The sequence below is a fragment of the Otolemur garnettii genome, unplaced genomic scaffold (assembly GCF_000181295.1).
Source record: "Otolemur garnettii isolate 467f Iridium unplaced genomic scaffold, OtoGar3 scaffold00261, whole genome shotgun sequence".
In the NCBI taxonomy this organism is placed as follows: Eukaryota; Metazoa; Chordata; class Mammalia; order Primates; family Galagidae; genus Otolemur; species Otolemur garnettii.
This window is the reverse complement of record NW_003852656.1, coordinates 317,805-329,577: the sequence shown is the minus strand read 5'-3', so window position 1 is coordinate 329,577 and position 11,773 is coordinate 317,805. Positions and strand designations below refer to the sequence as shown.

General features: G+C 55.2%; 1 protein-coding gene across 2 annotated transcripts in view; it reads left to right on the top strand.

The window, feature by feature from the left end:
• Nucleotides 1-3,224: 3,224 nt before the first annotated feature.
• DBN1 (drebrin 1) overlaps nucleotides 3,225-11,773 on the top strand; it is a 15,835-nt gene continuing 7,286 nt past the window's right edge. Inside the window, exons 1-8 of one of the 2 annotated variants that reach the window (XM_003802818.2) lie at nucleotides 3,225-3,479; nucleotides 8,011-8,066; nucleotides 8,626-8,738; nucleotides 8,926-9,000; nucleotides 9,122-9,268; nucleotides 9,426-9,503; nucleotides 9,725-9,876; nucleotides 9,957-10,020. In XM_003802818.2, the coding sequence (XP_003802866.1) occupies nucleotides 3,394-3,479; nucleotides 8,011-8,066; nucleotides 8,626-8,738; nucleotides 8,926-9,000; nucleotides 9,122-9,268; nucleotides 9,426-9,503; nucleotides 9,725-9,876; nucleotides 9,957-10,020 (771 nt within the window). In that variant the 5' untranslated portion in view covers nucleotides 3,225-3,393. The remainder of the gene's footprint in view (nucleotides 3,480-8,010; nucleotides 8,067-8,625; nucleotides 8,739-8,925; nucleotides 9,001-9,121; nucleotides 9,269-9,425; nucleotides 9,504-9,724; nucleotides 9,877-9,956; nucleotides 10,021-11,773) is intronic. The other variant, XM_012813388.2, reaches the window with a different exon arrangement.

The window sequence follows — 11,773 nt, the reverse complement described above, 5'->3', positions numbered from 1 at the left end:
CTTGGGAGGCTGAGGCAAGAGAATCACTTGAGCCCAAGAGTTTGAGGTTGCTGTGAGCTATGATGTCACAGCACTCTGCTAAGGGTGATAGTGAGACTGTCTTTAAAAAAAAAAGTGCCTGGCCCAGCACCAGGGGCAAATACTTGGGAAGTGCTGTGAGCTTTATAACAAAGACGGGGCACGTTCAAGGTGTGCTTGCAGGGGGAAGATGGAGCCAGAGAAGGTTCTACCAGCTAGTGCTGGAAAAGTCTTGCAGGCTCCCCTCAGCCTAGAAAGCTTCCTCAGAGGTGTGGGGGAGCACAGAACAGGCAAGTGGGGGTGGAGGGAGGAGGGTGGGGCCATGAGAAGGAAGGGAGGGGGTTCTCTTTTCTAAGCCTCCAACCAGTCACATTTTATCCGGCACAACAGGTTATCAAAAGAAGCTCACACAGAGGAAGTGTTTTTAGCCAAGGTCACACAGCAAGGGATCAGTTTCTACATCTGAATCCACCCTTGTTCTCATCTTTTCTACTCAGAGGATCTAGAAACCATGGGACCAGACTCCTAGTGTGTGGGGGGAGACATGTCAGTAACTTGAAGGGTGATCAATCCTGGGGGGGTGGCAGACATGAAGCCTGGTGGGAGGCACTTACCAGTCACCCACCCTCTGAGAAGGCTGGGTATGTGGATTTCTGGGGCAGCCAGTGGCTGAAAGGAGGCAGGTTCTCAGAAAACAGAGTGACCAGTGGCCACCAACTCCCACCAGTGAAGATAACTGAGAACTATGGATCCACTGAATTTGGCAACTTAGGGAATCATCAATGATCTTAGCCAGAGCAAGCCAGGGAAAATGGGGAGAGAAGAAGACAGATCACAAGCAACAGATGTCTGTATACATATATCCTCTACAAATGATAGGAAGAAGATGATGGGAAAGGCAGCAGGCTGCAAAGACCACCCCCTTGCTCTCTTGAAAAAAACATAAAATTGGGTGTAGGATGTATGGGAACTCTATACTATCTTTGTAATTTTTTGGTAAATCTAAAACTGTTCTAAAATAGAAAGTTTATTTTAAAATATTGGTAGCAAGAGGTGAGAATAGGTGTGGCTGGAGAGTTTGTAGGTGGCTAGTGGAGAGGCAGGAATTTGAGGAGGGTGTACATGGGCCTTCTGGTTTGGGGGTTTTTTTGTTTTGTTTTGTTTTGAGACTACAGGCACCCGCCACAATGCCCGGCTATTTTTTGGTTGTAGTTGTCATTGTTGTTTTGGCAGGCCTGGGCTGTATTCGAACCCACCAGCTCTGGTGTATGTGGCTGGTGCCTTAGCCACTTGAGCTACAGGCACCAAGCCAAGGCTTCTGGTTTTTGGATGTGAAATTGAGCATGTAGAAGGCTTAGGGAGCTGTGAGCTAGGACAAGTCAAAGGGAGGAGGAAGAGGTTTGGCCATCTGCCCACCCCTCCACAGAATCCCAGAGGCTAACTGGATCTCCTTCCTCCCCAGAATCCTCCTCTTCTTGCCCAGTGGTGGGTGATGGTTAAAGCTCTGTCCTCCCCATAAACCCTCACCCTTCTCTTCCCCACCCTCTGTCACCCACTCAGGGATCTCCACTGCACCCCAACTTTACCTACTGGCCAGTTGGTCTGGGGCACAGGAGCTGGGTTGACCCTGCCTGGGCCTTACTCTAGTAGAGTAGGTACCAAGAGTTCTCTAGGAAGAGGCCTATGAGATGGTTTTTTTTTTTTTTTGTTTGTTTGTTTGTTTTGAGACAGAGCCTCAAGTTGTCCTCCTGGGTAGACTGCTGTGGCATCACAGCTCACAGCAACCTCCAACTCTTGGACTCAAACAAGTCTCTTGCCTCTGCCTCCCGAGTAGCTAGGACCACAGGCGCCCACCACAACGCTTGACCATTTTTTGGTTGCAGCCATCATTGTTGTTTGGTGGGCCCAGGCTGGATTCGAACCTGCCACCTTAGGTGTATATGGCTGGCGCCTTAGCCACTTGAGCCACAGGCGCCAAGCCAAATGTTTTGAGTTTTAAAAGGGTTCTCCCTGCTCCAAAGTGCTGGGAACCATGGGTGGGCATATATGCACACCACTCTCCCTCTCCTGGCATAGCCAGTTACTAACTCAGAACTCAAAGGCCTAGCTAGAACCCCTTTCTACTCTACGCCAGGTGGGACCAGGTGAAATATGCTCAGCTTCTGTCACCTCTCCTGGGGAGATGGGGTTGGGAGGTTTTGTAATGGTGAAAAAGGTTTCTGAGAGGAGGTCGTCGGTTTCAGGGTTCCACCCCAGCAAGGAATGGAGATGTTCCAAGGAGGCTCTGATGTGGCATTCACTCCTCTCAGGGGAAATCTCTGGGCCCCAGCCCCTCTGTGTTCAGAGCTTTAGGAAATATAGATGCCAGGAGGCTCACCCTGAAGTGTCCTTAGATTGCTGCCCTGGGAGTCTGGAGTTAGATGCTGCTTCCTAAATGCTACTTGGGATTCTTCTGGGACAAGTGAGGCTTGGGAGAGAAGGAAAGGGAGAGAAGGCTGGCCCATCTGAGAGAGCACAGGTGTGGGTGGGGAAAGAGGCTGGCAAAGATGGGGGAGGACTGGCCTGAGACAAGCCTATAGAGCAGCCAGGGAGGAGTGTTGTTAGCAGGTGGGATCAGGACATGCCTAGGATATGCTGGGCTGAGGAGGGTACAGCTAGGATGGGGTGGTGAACAGAGGGTAGTGGGGTCAGGAATGGGGCCAAAGCTGGGAGGGGAAAGAACCTGGGATTGATTTAGGTTTGGAATTCAGATGGCCGTGGACAGTGATGGGTGTGGACTAGGAATGAACCTTTCTTTCAGGGACAGAGCCGGGCTGCAAGACAGGCCAGGAGTGGTCCGGTATCTGAAGTAGCTTGGGGCTAGGCTGGACCAGGGTGGAGGTAAATGAAGCAATGGGTAGGGCTAGACCAGATAAAGACTGGGAGGGCAAAGGTGAGGATGGGGCTGGGTTTGGGACTGGTAAGAGGGTGAGCGCCTAGGTTGGGGTCAGGGGACGGGGTCAGTACGGGGGAGAGTTGGAGGCCCCGGAGGCAATGGCCTGGGGAGACGCGAGGCAGGTGGCTCCCGCGCTGAGTGGAAGGCGCGTGAGCGAGGGGCGTGGGGGTGCCCTGGGCAAGCTGGGAAGGGGGGGCGGGCCTCCCCCTGGGCCGGCCCGGGCGGCGCTAGGACCGAGCAGGGAGGGAGCGAGCCGGGCGGAGCCAGAGCCCCCCGCCCCCCGCCGGCCGGCTCCCCTCCCCCGGCCGCTGGCTCGCTCGGTTCGCAGCGCTGCAGAGGCTCAGAGGCGGCGGCCGCGACTCCCTCTTTTCCCCTCCCTCCTTCTCCGTCCGTCCGTCCGTCAGTGCGTCTGTCCGTTCGGCCTCGGTCCGGCCCGAAGCATGGCCGGCGTCAGCTTCAGCGGCCACCGCCTGGAGCTGCTGGCGGCATACGAAGAGGTGATTCGGGAGGAGAGCGCGGCCGACTGGTGAGCCCCCCGCCCTTGCCCCCGGCCCCTTTGTCCCCGCGCCGCCGCCGCGCCTTTGTTTCCATTCGTCCCAGCCGCCCCGCAGCCGAGAAGGGAGGGGAAGACCCCGAAATGGTGCAACGGGCCGGGAGGGTCAGGGAGGGGCTGCCTTTGTGCGCGCCGGGGGAGGGGCCGGGCGGGCCAGGCAGGGCACCGCCGGGCCCCTAGCGCCCGGAGGCGCCCCAGACTCTCAGTGGGAGCGGCGGCCGGTCGCAGGCCAAATGCACGCGGGGTCCACCAGATGGGCGCGGGGTCCAGATGCGTGGCCTGGGGCCGCGTGGCCCTGCGGGAGCCCATCCCCCACTTCCCACCATCCCCCTGCCCAGGGGACAGGTGTGCACGGGGCGGCCAAGGGCACCTTCGCCACCTTCCAGCGGGTGAGGACCGGGAGGGGACGGGGCGGGGACCGAGCTAGCGAAGCCAGCGCAGCTTGCCTGGCTTGGCCCGGCCCGGCCGCTGCACAAAGGAAAGCTAGGGCGGGGGAGGAGCGGAGCGGGCTGGGGGCCGGGCGTCCCGCCCACTGGGGGGACCTCTCCGAGTTGGCTGCCCCCCCCCCCCGAACCTGGACTGGAGTGTGATGGAAGGATGTTCACTGCCACATGGTGACTGCAAAGTGACTCCCATGCCTCTCCTGGGTCACTGAAGAGGCAGGAATGACCCCTTCTTTTCAGTACTTGAAGCATATACGCAGGGGCTAGGCAACTGGGCTGGGGGATATCGAGGAGACTGACCTGCCTCTCTCTGGTGCCAGCCGAGGTACCTAGTACCTTGTTTTACCCCTGGAAAACAAACAAGCAGAGGGAACCCCCAAAGAGGGATCTGGGGGTGAGTAGGTCCCCTGGGTCTCTAGCATGGCTACTGGGTCCCTGATAGGGGCTTTTCCTTCTGTTGTTCCCCCCCTCCCTTAGCTTGGGAGGGTATGGACCACATGCTCTGGGGCTGGAGCCCCTGGTGTGACAGGAATAGAAAACCATGGGGTTCTACACTGCCCCGTCCTGGAGCCATCTCCTCAGAATACTCTTCTTCTGGGGCAGGTACCCATTCTGTTCTTAGGCCTCTCCTCCCCCACAGACAGGAAATAGACACTTCTCCTTGAGGAAACAGGCACAAAGTAAGGGCAGCTCCAAGGGACCCCCACTTAGGCTGGCTTCACCCTCAGGCTGGAAGGGCAGCCAAGTAGACACACTGACCTGGGGGCTCTAGAAGGGGACAAGATGGCCAGGCATCCATGCCATGGTACTGCAGCACTGGCGGGCAGCCAGCCTGGAGGGATGGACAAGGGAGACAAGCTCTTGTGTCCTGCAGGTCAGTCACAGGAGAAGCCAGCACAGGCTAAGCAGGCAGGCGGTCCACCCATTGTCCCAGCCCTTTCCCTGGGGGGCTGAGATCATGGGAGGAGTTCTGGGCAAGTAGCCGGTTTGGCTTGGTGAAAGAGCTGGCCTTGGGATAAGTCCCTGCCTGGGGAGAGACCCAGCTCACCCCAGAAAGCCTCCCTCACCCTCTACTCTGGAAAATGTTGTCTACCATCACCCTGTTTTCTCTTAACCCCCACAAAGCAGAACTCTGGTGGCCTAGTGCCAGGCCATACACTATTGCTGCCCCACATCATGCTGAGCAGAGGCCTCAGCTCCCACCATCCATGTGGTCAAAGTGAGTTATTCATCACTGGTGTGCGTCACCCCCCATCTGGGTTGTGTGTGGGACACACACATGCACACATGCACCCTCGCACATGCACACATTTGCTCACTCCCAAAGGCCCAGATAGCATTTTAGAAAAAGGCAATGAGGATCATATCCTGCAGAAAGGGACATGAGTGCCCTAGCATCCAGCACAGAACCTGGGATGCAGTAGGGTCTCAAGACTCAAGGATAGACCCTGTACTTAGGCCCAGATGGAGGGGTGTCTTAGGTATAATTGTTGTCTACCCTCCCTTACCTTGCCTCTAATAAGAGAAGCTCACTCCTAGGTGGCAGGGTATCTGAAATGAACCACTGCCCTGGCACTGAGAGCAGGGTACCCAGGAAGTCAGGTTGTGCAGTGAGAAAGGCCACTGTTGCCTTGTTTGGATGATTCATTGCATGACCACCAACAAGTCTTTGGTTCTCTCTGGACCTCTTGGCAAAAAGAATAGAAAGCTCAACCATATCTGGGCTACCAGAGGCCTTTCCAGCTCTAATATCCTGAGAGTGGGATTGTCCTGAGGGGTCCACCTGCTTCAGTCCCCTAGCTAACCCCAGAATTTCCCTGGAGCTGCTACAGGCCAGCTCCCATCTCACCCTTGTCCAGTTTCTCAGGCCTAGGTGGTTTCTAAGAGTTTGTGTCACTATCATATACACCTACTGGTGCTGCTCTGTGCTGGGCAGAATATGTTTATTGACTGAGTCAGAGTTTCTGCCTTCATGAAGCTTTGGTCCTCTCTGGACCTCTTGTTATAGAAAACCAGTCTGGGGCAGTATCTCTCCCTGTGGTTGGAACTGGAGAGATGGGCAGATTCCTGACCCTTCTATCCCATTTGGGTATCCAGCAGATTCACCGCCAGGTCCAGGGTGCCTCAGGTTGTGGGAGTGGTAGATGCCCTCGGGAGGTATGGCTCAGGAAACTGCCTGGGGAGCTGACAGTTTCAGAGCTGACCCCTGAAAGATGGAGGGGGTTCAGTTAGTGATAGGAGTGAGGCAGAGAAGCAGATCTGGCCTTTCATATGAAGAGGACCACACAGGGTAAAGACTCCAGGGTGGGACCTACCCCGCCTTGTGCTTGGGATGGGAACCATCAGGGAGGCCCAACATGTAATCTGATGTGAGTTCTGACGGAAAGGCAGCTGAGGTAGAGCTGAGGGAGGTGGGCTGCTGAAGGTTTGAATTAAGGTGCATTTTCTGTTGGGGAAGTGCTATGGCTGGAGCAGGAAGAGGTGGCAGGAGGTGGCCAGCCAGGGACTGATGATGGAAGAGCCCTTGGAGACCCTGGCAAGGTGAAGACAAGTCATCCCAGGTTGGGATGATACCTAGAACAGTGCCTGGAAACTATTCACAGTTTCTGTGAATGGAGAGGGGCAGACCCTGCTTCTCTGAGGACCCTTTGTTCCCAGTGATGGGTTAGGGCAGCCAGACAGGTGGTGGGACAATTGTGCTGGGAAGCAGCTGTCAGAGCTGGGCTAGGGCTGGGTCTGGGGCTGCAGCAACAGTTGGACCAGGAGCTCCCAGCTTCATAGCCCACCTGTGCCCTTTTCTAGAGGTGGGGGAAGTGGATTAGGATGGAGTGGGGCTAAGGGTCATTTGACCCTGGCAGCAACCTCCCCAGGCTGGGCCAGATATCCTCCTCAACCACCCCACTTATTTCCTTTTCCTTCATTTCTCTCCTTTCTTCTATCTTAGTTTCTCTGCTTTCTCTCCCTGCTTTCTTTCTCCATTTCCCTCCTCTCCTATCTTTCCTCCCCACAGCCTCCTGCTGGCACTTGAGGTTTAGTTTGGAAAAGGGTGTGAGCCCTTCTAAACCTCAGGAACAAGGCCCTTCCCAGGTGGCAGGACTCTTCCTTCCTCCCAGTGGCAGGTGGCAGGACCCTTCCTCCCTCCTAAGGTCCTCAGCCTGTGCCTGCATGTGGGTGGGAAGCATCCAGACTCTGCACTCCCCTCTTTGCTGCACACCCCTCAGTGAAATGGATGCTCTGGGAGAGAAGGAGCCAGGCCAGACAAAGCAAGGGAGGAGGAGGAGGGAGGAAGGCTGCTAGGTCAGCTTTCTGGCAAAGCTAAGGCGGAAGGAAAGACCAGCACTCCCAGGAGGCAGACAGGAGGCCTCAGCTGGGTAGAGGGGACCTAGGGGATGGAAGGCCAGGAGCCAAGGCTGCCCTGGGGCCAGAGTCTAGGCAGAGTGACTGCAGTGACCTCACCCCATTTCAGAGAGGCGGAGATTGAGGCTGAGGGTGGGTCCCCAGGGTCCTTTGTGTTCCTGGAGAATGCAGCTGGGGTGGGCCGATTGTGTGCCAATTGCCAGGTTGCTGTGGTTACCGGGGGGATGCCATAGCTGTGGGTGCACCAGGTTCTGTCTCCTCCCCTTCCCTCCCCATGAGGGGGAGGGGCAGCGGGTACTGAGACACGTGCCAGGTAGATTCCTGGCCCTGGCCAATGGGGGATGAGGATTGTAGCCAGGGAACGGTAACCAAGGAACCGTCGCCTTGGAATCTCCATCGCATACCACTCCGCTGGGTTGTAGGCTGGCAGGGCCAGGGCTGAGATACTCTGAGCTCCACCAGGCAGCAATTTCTCCCTCATTCCCTGCTCCCCATTTGACCCAAGCCCCCAAAGGGCTGCCAGTATGTACCCTGCTGAGCTCCCACCTGAAATGGTGCCTAGCCCTGTTGTCATGGCAATAGCAGGAGCCCTCCCTGTTCCTGTCCCCTTCTCTCCATGTCCTTCTCCCTCCCCAGAGCCATCCCCACTCAAAATTGGTAGCCTTGACCCTGAGATTTAGATGAAACACCTCCCCTTTCCCCAGGGCTCTATACACATATGAAGATGGCTCAGATGACCTCAAGCTTGCAGCTTCAGGAGGTAAGAATTCCAGCTGTTCCTTGGCCTTCCTCTCCTCACCTCCTCTGGTTTTCTTCCCCACCCACCTGGCTCCTAGCCACCTTCCTGCCTGCATCCAACAAGACCCACACTTGTCCAGCAGGTGTCCTTCTTCCTTTTCTAGTCATCCGTGGAGGGAGCCTTGCTTAACATTTGACTTCTAAGAAGACTGAACCTCAGAGAGGGAAAGTGATTTGCCCAGAGTCACACAGCTGAGGGGGAAGGGACCTAGGGACGGCCTGAATTAGCACCAGAGGTAGAAGGCTTTTTTTGCCTTGCTGGGCAGTAGCCCTTCATGAGACGTGATGATGTGTGACCTACCCCAAATCAGCCTTGGCAGGTTCCAAAGGCAAAGCCAGGTCCTCTGTCCCCTAACCCCCACACTCTAGCCCAGAACTCTGTGACCTCCAAATCTCAGAGGCCAGAAGACCCTTGTCTGTGCTTGCAGAATCCGTGAGGAGTCTTTCCTTTGGGTTCCGGGCCCTTTTTAGGGTAAGGGTTTAGGAGATGGAGAGTCTTGACCCTTTTCTGACTCCCCCAGAAGGGGGCTTGCAGGAGCTTTCAGGCCACTTCGAGAACCAGAAGGTGATGTACGGCTTCTGCAGTGTCAAGGACTCCCTGGCTGCTCTGCCAAAATACGTGCTCATCAACTGGGTATGCAGCTTCAGGCTGGGGAAGGGAGCTGAGGGCCCAGAGCAGTTGCCTTTCACCCCCCTCTGCCCTCTGACCCAGTGGAGGGAGAGAACACCAGCCCTGGGGAAGGTAGTCAAGAGCCTGGTACCTCATCATGTGGGGCCCCTATTGTCCTTTCCTGACCCCCTCTTTGCTGGGTACTGTGCAGGTGGGTGAAGACGTGCCTGATGCCCGTAAGTGCGCTTGTGCCAGCCATGTGGCCAAAGTGGCTGAGTTCTTCCAGGTGTGTATGGGGCCAGGGCTTATGGTGTGTGGTTGGGGATAGCCGTCCTGGTCTATGTGCCAGGGGTAGTAATGGTAGGGATCCCTGATGCTGCCTGAACACTGCCTTCTTCTTGTGGAAGGGCGTCGATGTGATCATAAACGCCAGCAGTGTGGAAGACATCGATGCGGGTGCCATTGGGCAGCGGCTCTCCAACGGGCTGGCACGGCTCTCTAGCCCTGTGCTGCACCGGCTGCGACTTCGGGAGGATGAGAATGCAGAGCCCGTGGTCAGTGTGTGCCTAGGGCTGCCTGGTTGTGCCTAAATGTCCTAACACCTTAGTCTGGCCAGCTGTGTTCCTCTTAGGGCTTACCCTTTGCTTGTCGTGGGCTCCAAGTGCGTTGGGCCTACTGTCTATGCTAACGCTGGGTCATTTGACTCTGCAGGGTACCACCTACCAGAAGACGGATGCAGCTGTAGAGATGAAGCGGATTAACCGCGAGCAATTCTGGGAGCAGGCCAAGGTCTGAGACCCTGAGCCTGGCCTTCGGACTGAGCTGCCCCTCCTAGGCCTCACGGGGCAGCTCTGAGTCCCTCAATTGGGATAGCAGAGAGCTCTCTTGACCTTGTGCCCACATAATTCTCCCCTGACTCCCCAGAACCACTGCTTCCTCAGTCCTAGGGCAGGGAGGGACCATAGGGGCCGGGCCCCCAGGCTCAAGGCCTGCCCCTCTGCGGCTTGTAGAAGGAGGAAGAGCTGAGGAAGGAGGAGGAGCGGAAGAAGGCCCTGGATGAGAGGCTCAGGTTTGAGCAGGAGCGAATGGAGCAGGAGCGGCAGGAGCAGGAGGAGCGTGAGCGGCGCTACCGGGAGCGGGAGCAGCAGATCGAAGAGCACAGGTGAGCCCACCCACTGGTGGTGCTCCAGGTGCCCAGGGCAGCCCCGTAGGAGTGCTTCCTACTTAAATTTATCATTCCAGGAGGAAACAGCAGACTTTAGAAGCTGAAGAGGCCAAGAGGAGGTTGAAGGAGCAGTCCATCTTCGTAAGTTCTTTGCCAGGACTCCTGGTCTAAAGTGAGGATGCTCCCTTTGTTCCTGGGTCTCATGGGGAGATCAGTGACTTGGGGACAGCACAGGTGTTCTGGGAGCTTGCATGAACATGGCGGGGGCATGGAGCATCTGGCCTGGCACCCTATCATATGGGGCTCTGGCCTCTGACTGGAAAAAGACTAGTTTGGAGAAGCTCAGGGTAGTTTATCTTGCTCAGAAGAGAAAATCTACCTTGACCCCCTCACTGACCAGCCGCCTCCTTCCCCTACAGTGAGGCCAGGGGAGCTCATGGTAGATTAGACACAGTTCTTGCATTTAGGCTCAAGGCCTGTTCCTGCCACAGAGTGCAGCAGAGCGGTGTGAGTGAGCCTGGGCCAGTGCTTTAAGCAGCTATACTCGAGTGTGCAGTGTCTCCCTCGTTGTTTGTTTTTTTGTTTTATTTTGAGACAGAGTCTCACTTGTCACCCTTAGCAGGGTGACATGGTATCATAGCTCACAACAATCTCAAACTCTTGGGCTCAGACGATTCTTTTGCTTCAGCCTCTCAAGTAGCTGGGACTACAGGCCACAACCCGCCACAACGCCTGGCCATTTTTTAGAGATGGAGTCTCACTCTGGCTCAGGCTGGTCTCAAACCTATGAGCTCAGGCAATCCACCCGCCTCAGCCTCCCAGAGTGCTAGGATTACAGGTGTGAGTCACCATGCTGGGCCTTACAGTGTCTCCTTTGGAACAGCTCCCTTCCTCCAGTGGCGCTGTCCAAGTCTCTGAATCTCCATTCCTATGGAATGGTCCAAAAGTCCTGTGGATTAGTTCCTGAAAATCACAATGCAGTCAAATGTCTGTACTTTGAATTGAATTTAGTATTTCAGAAATAGCTAAGGTTGTTTAGGACTAAACATGGTTTAGTTCAGGAAGGGTGAGGGGGGTCATATTCATCTGGATTGGAACTGTGAAGGGCAGATCTTGGGCCATGGGGGTGCATACTAGCTTCAGGGTCACACCCACAGGAGACTGAGAGGGAGGAAGTAAGAAAGTCATGTAGGCACTAGCATTGAGTAGCCATTGAGGATCACTCCAATCACATTAGCCCCTGGATGGGTAGAGATGATGTGTGGTTGGTAAGCAGCAGCCTCTGTCATCCTTTCAGTAAACACCTTCCACTCGCACGTGCCAGGTGTTAGAAACAAGGTAAAGAACAAGATGGACAGGATCTTTCTTTTTAATTAGTTGATTCATTATCTGTTTTTAATTGTAAATTTGCATAACATAAAACGTACCATTTAAACCATTTGGAGTGTACAGGTCAGTACATTCACATTGCTATGCAGCCATTACCATCTCCAGAACTTTCCATTTGCAAAACTGAACCTCTGTATGCACTAAACAATAACTCCCTATTCTCCAATGCTCAGTCCCTGGTAGCCACCATTCTGGGCCATGGGGGTGCATTCTGCTTTCTATCTCTATGAATTTGACTACTCTGTGTACCTTGTTTAGGGTAATTATACAATGTTTATCCCTTTTGTGAATGGCTTATTTCACTTAGCATGTCTTGAGGTTCATCCATGTTGTAGTATCTGTCAGAATTTCCTTCCTCAAAAAAAAAAAAAAGGGCTCAGCGCCTGTGGCTCAAGTGGCTAAGGCGCCAGCCATATACACCCAAGGTGACGGGTTCAAATCTAACCTGGGCCCACCAAACAACAATGATGGCTGCAACCAAAAAATAGCCAGGCGTTGTGGTGGG